The sequence below is a fragment of the Gossypium hirsutum genome, chromosome A11 (genome assembly GCF_007990345.1).
Source record: "Gossypium hirsutum isolate 1008001.06 chromosome A11, Gossypium_hirsutum_v2.1, whole genome shotgun sequence".
Lineage (NCBI taxonomy): Eukaryota > Viridiplantae > Streptophyta > Magnoliopsida > Malvales > Malvaceae > Gossypium > Gossypium hirsutum.
In genome coordinates, this window is record NC_053434.1 from 136,246 (window position 1) to 154,478 (window position 18,233).

General features: G+C 35.1%; 2 protein-coding genes across 2 annotated transcripts; one reads left to right on the forward strand and one right to left on the reverse strand.

The window, feature by feature from the left end:
• Positions 1 to 279: 279 nt before the first annotated feature.
• LOC107924471 (pantothenate kinase 2-like) lies at positions 280 to 12,908 on the forward strand. The gene is given in 24 exon segments (XM_016854931.2): positions 280 to 435; positions 982 to 1,379; positions 1,990 to 2,193; positions 2,378 to 2,436; positions 3,136 to 3,252; positions 3,701 to 3,820; positions 3,920 to 4,014; positions 4,112 to 4,205; positions 4,347 to 4,478; positions 4,876 to 4,988; positions 5,079 to 5,271; positions 6,811 to 6,949; positions 6,952 to 7,018; positions 7,582 to 7,626; positions 7,778 to 7,826; positions 8,526 to 8,608; positions 9,139 to 9,255; positions 10,368 to 10,431; positions 10,719 to 10,865; positions 10,984 to 11,142; positions 11,470 to 11,553; positions 11,642 to 11,836; positions 11,952 to 12,023; positions 12,493 to 12,908. Coding segments are annotated over 23 exon segments (2,598 nt in total). The 5' UTR covers positions 280 to 435; positions 982 to 1,219; the 3' UTR covers positions 12,583 to 12,908.
• Positions 12,909 to 13,344: 436 nt separating this feature from the next.
• On the reverse strand, positions 13,345 to 17,349 carry LOC107922972 (1-deoxy-D-xylulose 5-phosphate reductoisomerase, chloroplastic). Its single transcript, XM_016853171.2, has 12 exons — positions 16,956 to 17,349; positions 16,589 to 16,779; positions 16,309 to 16,395; positions 15,911 to 16,036; positions 15,760 to 15,822; positions 15,159 to 15,308; positions 14,944 to 15,011; positions 14,740 to 14,851; positions 14,515 to 14,619; positions 14,226 to 14,347; positions 13,959 to 14,105; positions 13,345 to 13,799 (listed from the first exon to the last, which is right to left on the reverse strand). Exons 1-12 carry the CDS (start codon positions 17,047 to 17,049, stop codon positions 13,628 to 13,630), a joined length of 1,437 nt encoding a protein of 478 aa, XP_016708660.1. The 5' UTR covers positions 17,050 to 17,349; the 3' UTR covers positions 13,345 to 13,627.
• Between the last annotated feature and the right edge of the window lie 884 nt (positions 17,350 to 18,233).

Genomic DNA, 18,233 nt, shown 5'->3' on the forward strand with positions numbered 1-18,233 from the left:
ACATTATTTTTAACTACAAATACAAAAATACTTTTTTTTTTAAAAATTACTTTGAACCAAAAACCTTAAAAATTTCAATATCTCAACCTGGTGATGCAGGCTAAATTCAAGTGTTTAATGTTGGAGTACAAATCCGCCTATTTTTTAGATAGGCCTAATCTCTTAAAACTTAATTACTTATATCAAAAGCCGCCAAAAAATTAAAGATTCCTACAAGTTTGGACGACGAGTCTACCAAGTACCAACAAACAAATGTAGTGAAAAGACAGGAGGTGAAAAACACGTGCATTCATTGCGGGTGGGAGTGCATTGAGCTTCTATTCCAGTGTCCAAGGAACATTGATCGGGTTAAGGTTTTCTGGAACCGCAAATCGTGTGTCCCATAATACCTGGACCTGCTACTCTGTTTTGCCTTCACAAATCATCAACTCAAAGGTCGGCCATTTTTCTTTTTTTAAAATTTTATTTTATTGCTAGTAAGTTATTATTATTATTGTTTGCTTTTTCGTCTTGCGTTTTGGGTTTCTGGATTGGCTTTCATCTTCCCACCTACTCCATGTCTCCTTCTTTTGACTTTTTCATCAGTATCTGGTGTTCAACTTTGATTTTTATTTTGTTTTAATTCTTTTTTAGGTTTATCTGGATCATTCAATGTTGGCTGCTTTTCTTGTTGGAGTTTTCCCGCATTCAATTACACTAAATATTTTCTTCTTTTTTTATATATATATAATTTGGGTCTCGATTAATTGTATGGTCAATTCTCAAAGCAGCCCACTTTTCTCAGCTTTTATCAATTGAAATTCAACAACCCCACTTCATATTTTGCCTTACTGATTGCGATAATAAATTAATTATATTTTTATTTGCTGGAGTATTTCGTCTTTAATCCCCAAGTCCTTGACTGATACGTTTGCTTAATTATCATACATAATTGTATTCTTTTTTTTTCTTAACAAAATAAATTTGGTCAATTGAGTACAGGACAAGTGACCAAAAAGGCTCAGCCCCCAAAAGTAGTTAGGGTGGTGAGAATATTTTGGGGATTAATGGCTGGTCTAACTGGACACCCAGTTCTGGAAATTGGCGATAAGTTTGAGGAACTTCAAAATAATATTATTAACAATAATAAAAACAAGGAGGTTATAGACAAGGCAGGGTTGGTGTTGAAGGAGAGGAAAATAGTAATAACAATAACAATAATCAGGGAGGTGAGAGAGATATGGCTCCTCCTACTAGCAATTCGCTTCACAGGTCAGGTTCAAGGCCTCAACTTGACCTTAGCAAAGCTGCAATCCAAGGCAATTCTGAGGAAAGGGATCCTACCATTTTGTTGCCTAATCAATCTGATGATATTTCTCATTTTGCTCTTGATATTGGAGGTATCATCATTTCTAATTCAACCTTCTTTTTTTCCTACTAGTCCTTGTGGTATATTCTCATGGTTTAGTTCTCAAAGGTTTTTGCATTCTGAGTTGCTTTTTGTTTAAACTGTTGGCTATTTTCTTTCAGTCTTTGGAGAAAACCTGAGTTTTCTTCTCTTCCTTTTCACTCCCCCTTATACGGAAGTTCTACAATAATCTAGCATGAATTACTGTGGAACTAATGATGGGAGAAGATTGATATTCGATACTACTACATCTGAACTCTGAAGGAACTATTTCAAAGTCTAACTTAGGTTCCAAAGTTTTTTTATGCCACAACTATGTACCTGATATGGATATATTCTGTTTCTTTGAGGAATACTTGTACATTGCGTTTGGTTTCAGTATTTTAACTTATTTCAGAAGAGCTGAGGTGACTTCATAAGCTTTTATTGTTTCTTTAGTAAAATGGGATTCCTTACTGTAATGGCTTCCACCTTCCCCCCCCCCCTGCTGTGCATGTCGGTTCTGTTCTTTTTCTGGTTCTTTAATCATAGTTCAAACCTTTAACGAAATTATTTTTCTGCCTCTTCTACAGCATTGAAAACTTCAAAATCTTATTTTTCAGGCTCTCTTATTAAGTTGGTGTATTTTTCAAGACATGAAGGTCAATCAATTGATGATAAGAGGAAGAGAACTGTCAAGGAAATTTCAAATGGTAGCAGGAGAAGCTATCCTATTCTTGGTGGGAGGCTTCACTTTGTGAAGTTTGAGACAAGCAAGTTGAATGAGTGTTTGGATTTTATTTCTTCCAAGCAGCTCCACAATGGCAGTAAACATTCTTATTTCTTTCCCTTTTCATTTTTCCTTGATCATATTCTTTTCTTATTAATGGAGATTACATGCTGGTTGCATCATATTCATGGCTTTGTTGACCTGCATTAACATATTATGTTCAGCAATTACATTTAACCTTTTTGATTATTTTTGTTCTTTTCCTTCTTTTTTCTAAATAGGAATTGATTCTCATTACTGGAATTCTGAGTCCCCAAACAAAGAAAATGCAGTTATCAAGGTAACTTTGTGTTTAGTGCTTTCTTCATAGCATTTTTTATGTTCTACTTTCATACAAGTTGGACCAATTTTGTGTTACATTGGTGAGAAGATCCTGTACTAAAGCATTGTTTTCAAAATCCTTAAATATATGTACAATATGGTAATTTGAGTTATTGGCTATTCTAAGCAATATTTTTCTATTTCAGACACAAGAATATATGACTACTGTCAATGGATATGCTGCAGTCTCATTTCTGCTACAGTCTTTTCTTTTACTGATCATACAAACATACCATCTCATAGATTTTGTGTTTACCTTGCTCATTAGATGACCTGGAAGAAGTTCTTGACTATTCATTTCCCCAATATTTAGCAGTCTTGTTTCTTTTACTTAAGCTGGTACATTATGAAATATTCTCCTGAGGTTTCATTAGAAGAATATGGAAAAAATTCATTAATTTGAGAATATTAAGGCCTTGTTCTTGGGTAATAATTGCAATGATAAAAGTCAAATGTTTTTTGTCTGTAGAAGACTTGTTTAACTGAGGTTAGAATGTTAATAAATTGCTTGAGTAATAATTGCAATGGTATAGTAAATGTTCTTTATAGGTAGAAGAGTTGTTTAGCTGAGGTTTAAACTGTTAATAGATTGCTTCACAGTTCACATTCATACCTTTTTGAATGCATACTTCTTCTAACAAGTTGAGTTTGTGAGAAGGCCACAGGGGGTGGGGCATACAAGTTTGCAGACCTCTTTAAAGAAAGGCTTGGGGTCAGTATCGACAAAGAAGATGAAATGGATTGTCTTGTGGCAGGAGCAAATTTCTTACTAAAGGTCAATTCTTCGTCATAATCTCATTTACATCTTTTATAAACTAGTACATAATGCCACTTGTTTAAGCAGAAAAATGGATGATGGTAGTATATTCTTGATCTGGTCAAGTTTACTTTCAGGAGACTATTATATATAAACAGTAGTGAGATAGATCATCTTATAAGCGCATTGGTGAAAGTTGAATGTGGTCATTTGTGGTAATAATTCTTAAATGTGTAGAATTGATGATTATTTCTAATACATAATCTCATGAATGCTTGAGGAGGCCTATCCTGGCTATGGAGGAACTTTCCCTTATGCATAATCTAAAATCTAAACATGCATTTGTGTGACCAATTGTTTCTAAAATTGATTTTTGGAAGTATTCATATTCTTTTACAAAATTTATGCATGCTCCAATAGTTTACAGCATATCACTCAATGTAAATTTGGTATTTATACTGAGCAGGCTATTCGTCATGAAGCTTTCACACACATGGAGGGTCACAAAGAGTTTGTTCAGATTGACCACAATGATCTGTTCCCCTATCTTCTTGTTAATGTTGGATCTGGTGTTAGTATGATAAAGGTATTTTTTAAGTAATTTTTCTTTTACCTCTTTTTCAAGCTGCTTGGGATGTGAGGTTGATTATGGTCTAAAACAATCTACACTACTGGTTTGGTTCAGGTTGATGGGGATGGAAAATTTCAGCGTGTTAGCGGAACAAATGTTGGAGGTGGTACCTATTGGGGATTGGGAAGGCTACTAACGAAGTGCAACAGGTTGTTTTTAGTCTCTTTTTTTCCTTTTTGTGTGATCCCAACATGCTACATCTTCTGTATTATCCAGACCTTCCCCCAAAATTCATCTCCTTTTCAGCTTTGATGAACTGCTAGAACTGAGTCAAAGGGGAGACAACAGGACCATAGACATGCTTGTTGGAGACATTTATGGTGGTATGGATTACTCTAAGGTATATCTTATCATCTTTTCTTTCTATTACCTGAACACTTAACAGGCTTGGGCAACTCTAAGATGTTTCAATTCTATGATTAATGGACAACTTGATTTTTTCTTCTCCATTGTTAGCTCCTTCTAACTTAAATCATGGCAGATTGGTCTCTCCGCTTCAACCATAGCTTCAAGTTTTGGCAAGGCTATTTCTGACAAAAAGGAGCTTGAAGATCACAGACCTGAAGATATTTCCTTGTCTCTCTTGCGAATGATTTCATATAATATTGGGCAGGTTAATTTCAAAATAAAAAATATTATGTAAGGTATGTTTATTTGAAATATATTTTTGTTGTTTTCTTTTTGAAGGAATTGATTATCAGAATTAGGCTGAATGTCTTGCTTGAATTGTGTTCGAGGATCATCCTTCCTAAGAGGGCAATACTTGCCATTTTCTTTAGATTCTTGAGAAGGGTGAAGAATTGTATTGTGAAGAACAGTTCATTTGCTTGACATATAGAAAATTCTTAAACCTCTAGGAGCAAACATTTTAATTTACTTGTATATTATCTTGTAACTAGCTTATGTTGTAAATTTGTCATACATGCTTCTATATAACCTTTCAGGTTAGTTATAGTGCTCCTTATTTTGTTAGTTGTCCTGATTCTGATTTGAGTAGTTCTGCTATGTAGATATCATACTTAAATGCACTTCGGTTTGGGCTTAAGCGAATTTTTTTCGGAGGATTTTTCATTAGGGGTCATGCGTATACTATGGATACAATCTCTTTTTCTGTTCATTTCTGGTAAGTGTAGAAAGTTTATCCTTGTTTGTACATGTTGATGAGTGGTTACTGTACTCTTCAGATGATCAAATGTTGCATACTTGGTCTAAGGTCACAGGGACAGGCACAAGCTATGTTCTTGCGACATGAAGGGTTTTTGGGAGCCTTAGGTGCATTTATGAGTTATGAGAAGCTTGGCCTCGATGACTTGATGGTGCATCAGTTAGTTGAAAGGTTTCCAATGGGCGCACCATACACAGGAGGAAAGATTCATGGACCACCACTTGGTAACTTGAATGAAAAGGCAAGTATAGTTAGACTTTGTCATATCTGACCTGACCACCATCAAAGCCATAGATACCAATGAGTGTGAGTGGGGTCCAAGTTGACTGTAAATGGGTTGGATTTGAGTTTGCCTTTCAACCTCGCGTTCTGTGATTTTGAAACCATTCTACATATCTATTTTCTAAAATCTTCAAGGTTTAGTCTTTTCTATGGGCCATGGGGAGTTGATTAAAAATCTAGTACCTGGAGTTAATCTTGGATATAAATTGCTTTGAGCTTAACACTGGGCCTTTTAAAAATCTTCCAAAAGGAAATATAAAATAGAGAATTGTATATCGACAAATCATAATTTAGTACTTGCAAACATGAACTTTTATCCATTCGTAACATTAAAAGAACAATAGCATATATGTTCTACATCAATTTTCTTTCTTTTTAGTACCTAGATTGTCTTTTCTACCCTGTTTACTCTGTTATCTATCAGTATGTTTACTCTGTTATCTATCAGTATGAGAAATTTTGAGCTTCTCCAGTATTTCAAATACTAAGGTTCTGCAGAACCTGTTTCTTGAAGCAGCCAAAATTATCATTCCTGCAAAACAATGAATTGCAGAATTACTGCTCCATGCACTTTCTCACGCAGTTTTTGACTTTCTGTCCTGCTTTAAAAGGATGAAAACAAAAAACTTTTATGCATGTATGTTGGCTCTGATGGAACAACGTTTTAGATGTAGCAATTAATTCATTGACATTAGTACCCTTTTACTTTCTTTTATTCTTAATAATTCTTTATTTCTTTTCCAAGTTAATAATTTACAATAAACAAATTGCAGATTTTGGATTAAAGTAAATGATATACGCTTTTTGTGTTGTGGACAAATAATTTTGGGGAGCTGAAGAAAGTAAAATGGATTCAAACTTTGCCAAAAATGCATTATTTAATAGTGGTAGTGATAGAGGTTTGGAGTAGCTTTCAAGTGAGGAATACTCTTTAACACTCAAAGAACATATTCCATTTTAGGTGAATTACAGGAACACCCTACTGTATTGCTTCAAGAGCTATGCTAGGCTCATCCAGATTCTTAGAACCTGTACTTTATGCCTACCATTTAAAAAAAAAAAATCAAACAACTAAAAGTTGAAAATTCTATGGTGGTTCCCTAGAATCTTAGCATAAACCTTTCTTTTCTAGGGCATCATAAAGGCTTGATTCCTAAAGCACCTGTGTAGGAATATATCCCATAAAACTGGATTATTATAGGCAAACTTGACCAAAGAGGGATTAGAATATTTTGATGGTCTAACAAGAGTTAAGTCCTGGCATTCTTGTTGCCAAATCGAGGAGAGAAAATAGATGATGTTAACCTTTTAGAGTACTAAGAACAGGGAATCTTCTCATTTCAACATGAGAGCTCATGTTATTTAATCCGAGTTTTATTTTTTTTCCCCATACATTTCTTGTCTAAGAACTTGAAAGCTAATTCCTCTTTTGAATTCCTTTTTAGCTTTAGTTCTCCTACTAGACCTCACACTCCACTTTGTGTGGGTTCAACTGCAGATTTCTTGGATGGAAAAGTTTGTGTTGAAGGGGACTGAGATTACTGCACCAGTACCAATGGCTCCACCTGGAACCACTGGACTGGGGGGATTTGAAGTTCCCTCTTCCAAAGGTGGTACTCTGCGCTCTGATGCAAGTGCTCTAATGTTGGTGTTCTCCATCTTGTACCCACTTTGGAGGTGTTCCCGTTATTAGCCAACCCTAAAATGTACGTAAAAGAACTTGTGTATCTTTTGTAGCATTTATAAATTTTACAATATATATAATATTTTAAGAAAACAGCTGTTGGATTTAACTTTATCTTAATGCTTATCATGCACATAATTTTCTAGTCAATTTGATATGTATTCACTGCATGTAATTAGCACTTGGAACAAAAAATAGCTATGCATTTTTGATTAATTTGAAATTTGTTCTCATGATCTACAAATAGAAAGAATTGAATTTTAGGCTTTGATTGAAAATTAAATATGGCATAGAAATATATTAAGTCGCGTAAACTCAGCAAGCTGTGCACCAGTATAAGTGGAGATTCTCTCTCTTTCTCTCATATAATGTGTATTTTGGCCCGGCTACTATTTACTCACAGAGGTAAAATGATTTTTTTTGGAAATGAAGTTGGATGTTACTCTTTTCTCTTTGTAATTTGGCATGCTAGGATCTGCAAGAACCTTTTATGAAACTACTATTATTATACAGAATTTTTTGGTGGTTAGATTTTATCTGTCCATGCAATATTTTAATTTGTTAACTTGAAATACATTCAAACAGGTATGAGCCAAATACCATTGATCTCTCAGATCACTGCGAGCTTGAGTAAGTATGCGGTTGAAATATGCTACTTTTTACTTATTCGAGACTTCCTGAGACTGCTTTGAAAAATAGATCTAATAACTTTTTACTTTTCATTATACTGATCCACAAACATGGATTTCTCATTTTATTTTGGATATACTTGTTCCCTCAGGTATTGGTTCACTGTGCTTTCAGAGCACTTGCCAGACCTTGTTGATAAGGTAAATAAAAACTGTCTTGCTCTGAATTTTTCATTTTTCTTGCATTACCTGTATCTGATGTGTATCTGGACAATGTAGGAGATATAACCCTCCAAGGACCCTTCAAATATATGGAAAAACTTAGAAAGGAATGAACATTCCCCTGTCAAACACATACTTGTACTTGACATTCATACCTGAGTTCGAGTAATGTCGAATATAAACCTTGTCGGGCCCCTAGGACTCTCTCTCTTAGAAGACCACAGATATTTATTGAGTACCTAAATCATGAAGATATATGAATTGTTTTCTAAGAAGTGAGCCATTCCTGGTGGAATTTTTACAGCTTCAATGCTGCTGATAGCTGATGGAATTTCACAATAGCAATCAAAATTGAATACAACAATTTGAGCATTCCTGTGACTTGCCTTCTGATGCCTGGTTCTATTTTCAAAAGAAATATAAGAACTGATGGTAACAAAGCTTTTTAAAATGGTTAAAGTACATTTATCCATTTCTTTGTTCTTTAGGATTTGATGAAAGAACTTCCCCCTTTTCCGAAGAAGAGAGAGAAAGGGAATTCTCCTTGTGTTCATTGGCCATATGAAAATAACCATGAAGTCCAAAGAAAATTGAACTCTTATCAATTAGTGGAAATAATTTGAAGTTAAATTACTCCTAGAACTACTTTGTAATCTGTGAGCTTGTCAAATGTGTTAGGCAGTGGCAAGTGAAGGTGGAACTGATGGTGCTAAAAGAAGAGGTGATGCTTTTGCTCGTGCTTTCTCTGCTCACTTGGCAAGGTGACTTATACCTAATGAAAGTATATTATTCATTATTATTAATATTGTTAACTGGCAAAATCTAATCTACCCATATAGACAGCAAACTAGCATAATTGTAGCTTATCTTTGAGGATTAGTAAAAAACATGAGATACTGGAGGAAGACTACAACTGAATTTCATACTTGGCTCACTCTGCTTAGAAATTTTCATCAAAGGTGAATGATGTTTTTCTCAGGATGAGGTCTTAAATAGAGCATATAATGGAAAGGTATAATGCATTTAGAGACCAACAGAGAGTGGGAGTTTGTTTTTGTTACTAAAGTAAATGCTCTTTAATAATTTTTTGTGCAAAATGTAAACAGTAGTTATTACAAATATTGCTTCCTAGATGTTTTTACTAGGGGATTTATGTTTTTTTTTCTTTCTTTTAAACAAAAAGCTTGTGATACGGTTTATTCTTTTTTCTGCATTCTGTTTAACTGAAAATCATTGGAATAAATTGAACATTTACTTTTAGATACTTATGCGCTTACATCCTCCTGAATAGGTTGATGGAGGAACCAGCTGCTTATGGGAAGTTAGGATTGGCCAATCTTTTGGAACTAAGGGAAGAATGCTTGAGGGAGTTTCAATTTCTTGATGCTTATAGAAGCATCAAACAGAGGTAACCTGCGTTCCAACCAAGTTCTGAACTCTTCTATTTATTTATTTATTAGTATTATTTATAAATTTAGAAGTCCTTTCCTCTGTCTGTGCCTACACTATATGTGCTTGCTTTCTTATTACTACCTTGCATCAATACATTCTGTCTACATGAGCATTAAAAACATTATTGTACAAACTACTCGTAGTAAATCCTTTCATGATGGTGTTGGGTGTTTATTTAAAAGCATTTGGCTGGCTGTATTATGTATGGTATCCCTTGATTGGAATAAGTTTTCAAAATTTCACTCTCAATGCATTAAATTTTTTGTACAATAACCTTTGTGTATATGGTTGCAATTTCAAATATATATATGTATGTATAAAGAGCAGAGTAGAAATATATATGTATCGGGCCTGATCTTAAGAACTTAAATATATCTCTAATATTCTTTTAATTAATAAAATATTTAAAATTCATTGGGAAGATAATTTTTTCTTTAATAGAAGTTTAGTCAGAACAGCTGCATGTTCCTCCAGTAAAATGGGAAATTGGCATATTTTTCCTCAAAAACTGGTTTACTGAGTAGTTGCATTGGAAAAGGAAACACTACTCTGGATAATGTTTTCAAAGCCCAGTGGGAAAGCTAAAGATAACTTCATTGGCAAATGGCAATCTTAAATTAGATGGACAGTTTCCTTCATTTTCCATTTATTGCGCTGTATTTGTTTCTTAAAATAAAAAGTAACATTTACTCTATTTGCTATTGAGAAAAGGATATTGGGGTGGGTAGGCATATTAGTTTAAACAGTAAAAGCAGGGGGGATTGGGTAAATCTATATAAGCCTTCTACTACACTGACAACTTTGACAACATTTGGGGTGCCTATGGCCTCCCTTGACCAGAGCTAAAATCTGCCCCATTTCTATTAAATTTCAAGCATTTGTATGCATGGTTCGTGAAAAGGAAACTAGCTGGAAGATTTGTTTAAATACCTGCCTGCGTGACAAGTCATACAGCACAGGCAACATTTACAGTTTCATGACACATTTTATCAAGTTGATGCACATTGATGGCATTGTTTCTTTGGACCTCATTTAAGTCATTTATCACTGTTTCTCCGATCATGACAGGGAAAATGAGGTATCCCTTGCTGTTTTACCTGATCTATTGATGGAGCTTGATCGTATGGATGAGGTATGGTGATATTTTTGTTTCCTCTTTGGAGGAGCTTGCCAGTTACCAAAATTACTGTCAGATTCTGCTTGTTAGCCTTGCTTGCATTTGTTCATTCTTACTGAAATACGTTGTTTTAGGCATGAAAATTGCTTTATCAGGTAAAAGATTAGGTGTGAAAATATGTGATCATTTGATAAAAGTTCCAACTCAGGTTTTCAGTTTCGGTTACAGTGCACATTACCAGTTCTACTGCCCTGTTTTTGCCACTATTTTCCTAACCTTTCAACATTTTCCTCACTTTGCAGGAGGCAAGGTTGCTTACCTTAATTGAAGGTGTTCTAGCTGCAAACATATTTGATTGGGGATCCCGAGCCTGTGTTGATCTCTATCATAAAGGAACAATTATCGATATTTATAGAATGAGTCGGAACAAAATGCAAAGACCCTGGCGTGTAAGTGGAGAAAAAATGATTATCTTTATGGTATTTTGATTTGCAGTGTATTATTCTTTATTGAGTGTTTGTTAGAAATTCAGTGAAAAAAGGAAAATCCTTCTTTTCTGTACTACAGGTGGATGATTTTGATCTCTTTAGGGAGAGAATGTTAGGGTCAGAAGGGAAGAAACCTCGGCCCCATAAGAGAGCTTTACTCTTTGTGGACAACTCAGGTGCTGATGTTGTCCTGGGCATGCTTCCACTAGCAAGAGAACTTCTCCGGCGTGGAACAGAAGTAAGTTTGTCATTTTATTGTGCTGTGAATGATCTGCCACTGAATAATAATTACTTTTACAATAAGAGTAGCTTGGGTAGTGATGCCTTTACATATCGGAACCCTCAATTGCATGTTTGAAATATACGTGAGTACTCTTTCAGTTGATGTTTTAATTACCTAGTACAATTATTCTTCTCGTAGATGATGGTTGTGCTATACAAATGCCATAATTTTGTAACTTTAATAGTAATCTCACTATTAAGACTGAAGATCCTCTGCCATGGCTTTTATCTTGTTTCTTTACCATTTAAATTTCAGAATAACTTATAATGAGATGTTCTGCAGGTTGTTTTGGTTGCAAATTCTCTCCCTGCACTGAATGATGTAACTGCTATGGAGCTTCCTGACATTGTTGCTGAGGCTGCAAAGGTTTGCCTTTTTTAATGTAGCTTTGTTTTTGTAGTACTTATTTATCATCATGTGTTGGACAAGTTATGCTGACTCTTCTAGTCCAAAGCATTGTGATAACCTTCGCAGAGCTGCTGAAGCTGGAGGTCTCCTAGTGGATGCAATGACTAACACTCTAGATGGCTCTAAAGAAAATTGTTCTTCGGTTCCTTTGATGGTTGTTGAAAATGGGTGTGGGAGCCCATGCATCGATTTGAGGCAGGTCAGCTCGGAGCTAGCTTCAGCAGCCAAACATGCTGATTTGGTATGTTATTATTGTTCCGTGATGGGTAGAGCAAACTTTTGCATCCCTTTCTTACTTGTGTCTGGAGAATAAGAAATGCTAGAAGAAATAAGAGAAACCATGCATTTTGCTGCAGATTATCTTAGAAGGAATGGGTAGAGCTCTTCACACCAACTTTAATGCTCGGTTTAAATGTGAAGCCCTGAAGGTATGGTTTTATGTGATATTGTATGCATCTTAGAATGTAAGAGCAGGAAGCAATTAAATGAGGCCTCATTGTAGTTGCTGGAACATTGTATCAACCTCTTTTTTATCCAGGTTTTTTTTTGGAACCAGGGTGTCCTCCATGTCTGTTTTACGGTTTTATAGAGACTAATCTTTTCAGGGTTTATGGCTGCCCCTTCCAACAATGTTGTCTCTAAAGTTCTAACCTGAGTCCTTTCCTTGGAAGTGTAATCTGCCTTATCATTATACCCAACACTTATTTGTTATCTTAGAGTTCTTTAAACTATGATCTTCACCAAAGGCTTTAAAAATCACATGACCTAGGGCAGAAAACATGAAAAAGATGTTTATTTGATTCTAACCTGCAAGTTTGAGGCTTGAGAAGATGTCTTAGACTCAGAGGTTTCAATTTCAATCAACTCTTAATATAACACAAAATACCTTGTTTGCAGCTCGCAATGGTGAAGAATCAGAGGTTGGCAGAAAAACTGATCAAGGGAGAGATTTATGATTGTGTTTGCAGATATGAACCTGCGAGTTAAAATATTATATACTAACATGGAGAATGGAGATAGAGCAATGGAAAGCTGTCAGCATTAGCCTATATTTATATGATATTGTTTAAATTTCTCCATTTAAGTTTGTGATTTTGTTGAATAGGGCAGTCAGTGGTTAGCGTGTAGTGAGTGATTAGCAGGCAGCTGAGCTAAGCTTGAGACAACTGCGCTCAATTCTTGAAGACTGTTACTGTTTGTATGATTCGAGAAAGAAGATAGAATAATGTTTAGTAGGGCTGCACTGCACACATCACAAACGTTGTTAATGTATCATCAGACTGTATACTAATCAACAGAATGAAGAGTTTGGACATCGATTTGCATAGTTTATCAATGGGATTATAAGAGGATGAGAGAGCCGATGCCATGTCCAAACTTTATATATAAAAATGAACAAGGTTGGAGTTAGAGAAACATTTAATGTTCATTATAAGCATTTTAATTTTACTAACATTTGGATTTATCATTTATAAGAAATTTGATTTTGTTGAAAGTTCTTTTCTTGTTAAAATGAATTTATATAATAATAAATAAATGTTAAATTTTATATTGAATTATTTGATATTTAAATTATTATCTTTTCATAAAAAAAATAAAAAAAAAACTCATTTCACTTGATTTTCTAATTTACGTGTACCTTTTTGTTCATTTAAAGTAGGGTTTCTTTAGCCTCATTAAACTTAACAATATGAAACAATATATATTTTAAATATATATATAAAAATTCAGGGGTCAAGTATTCAAATCTGAAAAAATATTTATCCATTAGACCCTGAAATAACAGCAAGAAGTAAAGAAAAGAGATAAGTTATTGTATCGCAAAAAGCAAAATCTTCATCACCATAATCTTCCCCACTTTCGGTTATATAAAGCTTAAACGATCATTTTAATGGCATGGACTATGTACATTTGTACAGGGGAATGATCTTCATATTATTATTATTATTATTATTATTATTATTATTATTATTATATATGACAGTTCTAGGCCAATAAATACTCCAAAAAACTTTGCAAATTAGTTGATGAATCATGCAGGGACAGGACTTAGACCGGAAGAAAAGCATTGCAAAGCAGCGGTATAGTCTCGTGCCCATGAGTCATAATGTACAATTTCCTCAAGGGAAGGAGTGGCAACTAATTCTTCCTGGTGCTTCTCACAAGTTAGCTCCACCACCTTGAATATATCCAAATAGCTTATCCTGAATAGAAGCAATACCAATTTAACCTCTCAACAATCATCACTACATCCCCGTTTCCAATGTTTGATACCAAAGTTAGGAAAGGGCCAATCAATAAACTTTCAATCAACCACAATAAAGCTGGATAGGGGAATTCTACTCATCTTACAAAATACTTACTTTTCATTGATGAACAACTCTACAGCTTTCTCATTAGCTGCACTAAGAACTCCTGTCATGGTGCCTCCAGCCCTTCCAGCAGCATAGGCAAGACTCATTGAGGGGTATTTCACATTGTCAGGAGCCTTAAAAGCTAGTGAACCAAGCCTGTATTATCCATCAACCAATTTAACTCAATGGAATGAGTGCAGTGTCCGTCCATTTTTCAATAAATTTTACTTTTCAATCACCAAAAAAGTTTAATTGGAATGGGGAGATGCTAGTTACTTGCAAAGATCAAGGCGAGGCCAAGTTATTTCAGAGCAGTAAATTCTTTCAGGCCATGACAGAGTGTAGAGGATTGGCAAGCGCATATCTGGCCATCCCAACTGAGCCAGCACTGATGAATCCTGAAAATAAGTATATAAGAAATAATTATGAGAAATGGAAATTGAATTTCAATTTGTATTATCCAACTCTCCAGTCAAAGGTACGGCTGTAAGACAAATTAAAAAGTGAATGTGACATCTATGGGATCACCAAGCAGTAACCAACATGATAAAGTTGAAAGCAAAACCTGTGTTTCAACCATTGAGTGAATAATAGATTGTGGGTGAATTACTATCTCAATGTCATCATACTCAGCCCCAAAGAGGTAATGGGCTTCAATAACTTCTAGACCCTGTCAAATAGAGAAAGCATTTAATGCTAGTAATTTTGACGAGGGTTACATTTTAAAATACTAATAAACTTTGTAGAAAATTTGCTGCCTATAATTTTGAATGAGATATTTGATAAAAACCTTGTTGAAAAGGGTAGCAGAGTCCACCGTGATCTTTTTCCCCATATTCCAGTTCGGATGTTTCAAAGCATCAGCTACTTTAACGTCTTTCAACTTATCAACAGGCAAATCCCTGTGTGAAACAAGGTGAGAAAATTGTTCAATGTGGCCTAGTCATCCCACTTTACAAGGTTTACCATTCTAACATAAATTATGATTCCACACCTGAAAGCCCCACCAGATGCAGTCAAAATAATACGCCGAAGCGCACACTCTGGCAATCCCTGAATACACTGAAGAAACAAAAGATTCTGTAATTACCAAGAATGACTTGGGGGATAAAATGACAGGCGAGTTGTTTCAACTACCAACAAGGAAACATGATTGACAAAATAACTTGGAGCAATGAACAATTTTCAGATAATATTATTCAGCAATACCTGAAAAATGGCAGAATGTTCAGAATCTGCTGGAAGGATTTTTACTTTATGCTTGTGAGCAAGAGGAAGGACAAAGGGACCACCAGCGATCAAGGTCTCTTTATTGGCTAATGCAATATCTTTCCCAGCTTCTATTGCAGCAACTGTAGGCTATAAAAGATAAAAGATGGAAATTTTAGCAAGCTAAACAATTAATCCAATAAACAACAAATTGTTTGCTTCTCTTTACATATCCTAATTCTTGACAATAAGACTGCAATTGATGATATCTCAAATATATTTGTTTCAGTGGAGGCAAACAAAGCTATATATAGAGGAAGCAGAAATAGATCTGCATACGGTTCTCTGAACTATAAGGATTGCCTGCAAATGAGAAGTATCATCCAACACAATTTAAAATTTTGGTGAAGTCTATTCTTCTTTCAATTAGTCTCAACTGCATTCAGTTTTTCACATTATGTATGCAACAACTAGACAAAGATATCTTACATGCAGCCTTTTCAGAGCCCTCCTAGCCTACGTATTATGAATCAAAGGGTTGAAAAGGCAGGATGTGGAACATGACCAAACAGAGGGCAACAGTAAAAGAATCATGAAGTACCTTCAATCCTGCACATCCTACTATCCCTGTAACCACACTGACAGCATCAGGATGGCGAGCAACCTGGAAAATTTTTTAAGACTAATTATCTAAATAAGAAAATGCATTATATAATCAGAGAAAAGAAATAATGAGCTATATCATAGGCTACCTCAATAACTCCTTGTTCCCCAGGAATAATTTCAGGCTTTTGCTCCATGTCAGCCAAAGCATCTTTGAGTTCATTTACCAAAGACTCATTCCTAACAGCAACCAGTTGAGGTTTGAATGTCTTCACCTGCAATACACAGAAACATTATCAGCCATCAAAATTTTGCAAAAACCCCAATTCATGTTTAAATCATTTATCTTGTATAGAGGGAACTTTATGTATTAGTTCTAACGCTTGTAAGCATCTGCAGAAACCACTTTATATGAGATTATACTGCAAAACCACATATGGCTGAAGGAAGAATCAGTGATTATGAAACCATAATGGCTCTTATCGGAAGGATTTAAAACTGGTCCATTATAAGTAGTCATATAGCTCGGTGAAAACTGAAGAGTTACCTGATGAGCAAGAAGGGTGACATTTGAACCAGCAGCAAGCCCCACGATTCTGAATTTATCTGGATTCTCCGCAACTATGTCCAACGTCTACATAACGCCAAATTCTAATTCTAAACAACTTGATCAAGTGCCAAACAAAACATACATGCAAGCCTAAAATTTGGGCAAAAATCTACATGGGCGCATTGCCAGATAGTTAAACGGCAAAACGGAAAGAAGATAGTTTCAGTATGTAAAAGATTTTTTTTATTTATAGTTCTCTTTCCCCCTTTAACTTCACCTGAGTTCCAATGGAACCAGTTGAACCGACAATGGAGATAGGCTTGGGGCCATCCCAAGTCTTGTGTCCAGGGTGTGGAAAAGCTCGTCCTGGCCATGCCGGTGGTGGGTGTGGAGCCTGAGCTGAACATTGTAGTCTCCTAATCCTACCAATCGCTGTGCTGTAGCCCTTCCTCTTCCAAACAAACCCACCTTAAAATCCAGAAAACACCATTCATTACAATTATAATTCAAACCCAAGAAGCAAAAGGAGAAGGTTTTTTGAGAATCTTTAAACAAAAACAGAGAAAAATTCTCGGTTCAGATGCGTAGCATGGACGAAGCAAGAATGGAAGAGAAAAAAGGAAGATGGAGTAAAACAAATAAACCTGTAGAAAGGTTGGGGAGGGAAACGGAGTTGGTGGGATGGAAGAAGGAGGTAGACTTAATCATTTCAGACGGATAAATCATATTCAAAGCCATGAAACAGAGCAGGCTTTGGAGTGGGGAAAATGAATGGGATGAAAATAAAAACAAAAACTGGAAGATGCAGAAGGCAGAAAATTTATAAACGAGTGATGGGATTGAAAAGCAGGGGAGCTACCTGTTAGATGGTATTTGAATGAATTAAATTAAATAATCTGGTAATATTAATAGGGAAAAGACGATAGTAAGGATGGAAATTGGGAATCAGTATGACGTTGAGGTTGTCTTTGTTTTAACCAAGGTATCTTTTATATCCTTGTTGATAGCGCAATCCCAATAATGGCGACAATCCGAGGGTGTTTTGTTTAATTGGTAAGATTAGTCCTTTGGGGGAAATGAAATCGCGGATTGCTTCTTTCTATGCTTACAATCTCTCTCTCTGGGAAAGTTTTTTCCCCAATCCACTCACCTTCCGTTGCTTTGCAGTATCCAGTCAAAGGTGGTCGGTCCCTCTCCACGTATGATTCAACTTCAACACTTGTACAAATAATCCAAGTGGAAATCTGCCTTTTCTTTCTTTGAAAAGATCCTTCTGTCGAGAAACACGTTGTTTTGATACATTAATTGCATGCATCGTGCGCTGACTTTTTAACAATTCACCTCTAATGAGATTGAGATCCAACCCTACACTGCCTAAACACTAAACTTTTATACTACAAATTTAAACATATCGGTGAGGAAAACGTTTAATTATATCACAGAACTGTTGCAGGAAAACGACAATTGGACAGATTTTGTGGATGTAAGAAAACGGAGTATGTTTCACATGCAACCTATAATTAATTCATTCAAACATAACACTTGAATGGATTTTTTGTGTTATATTTTTTATATTTTTTATACTGAGTGAAGAGACATCCAAACAGTAAGATAACTATCAATAAGTAGTTTTTCAAGATGAAGTCTAAGTAGATTTTTTTTATTTATATTGTCTCTCTCATTGGTTATCTTTCGATTATTTTTCTTATTCGCTCTCTGTTGCGATCTTACTTAAATTAGTTTAATAATTTTAGATTATAACTCATCACTCTAAATTGTCGGCTAAATAATAAGAAAACGGTAATTACTAATACTTTTAATCCTCGTGAATACAATATATTTACTCACTGTAGCTATACTATTATTCGATAGATGCGCTTATCTTTGTTGTAAATTTTAGTTAGTTGTATGACTATCAACAT

Bases quoted from the DNA above. Each gene is read 5' to 3' on its own strand.
- LOC107922972 (XM_016853171.2), bottom strand. From the start codon at position 17,049: ATGGCTTTGAATATGATTTATCCGTCTGAAATGATTAAGTCTACCTCC. The intron at 14,348-14,514 runs GTTTTGCTTTCA...ACTTATTTTCAG, and splicing joins ACTCAATGGTTGAAACACAG to GATTCATCAGTGCTGGCTCA. The intron at 13,800-13,958 runs GTAAGTATTTTG...GCTTCTATTCAG, and splicing joins GAGTTGTTCATCAATGAAAA to GATAAGCTATTTGGATATAT.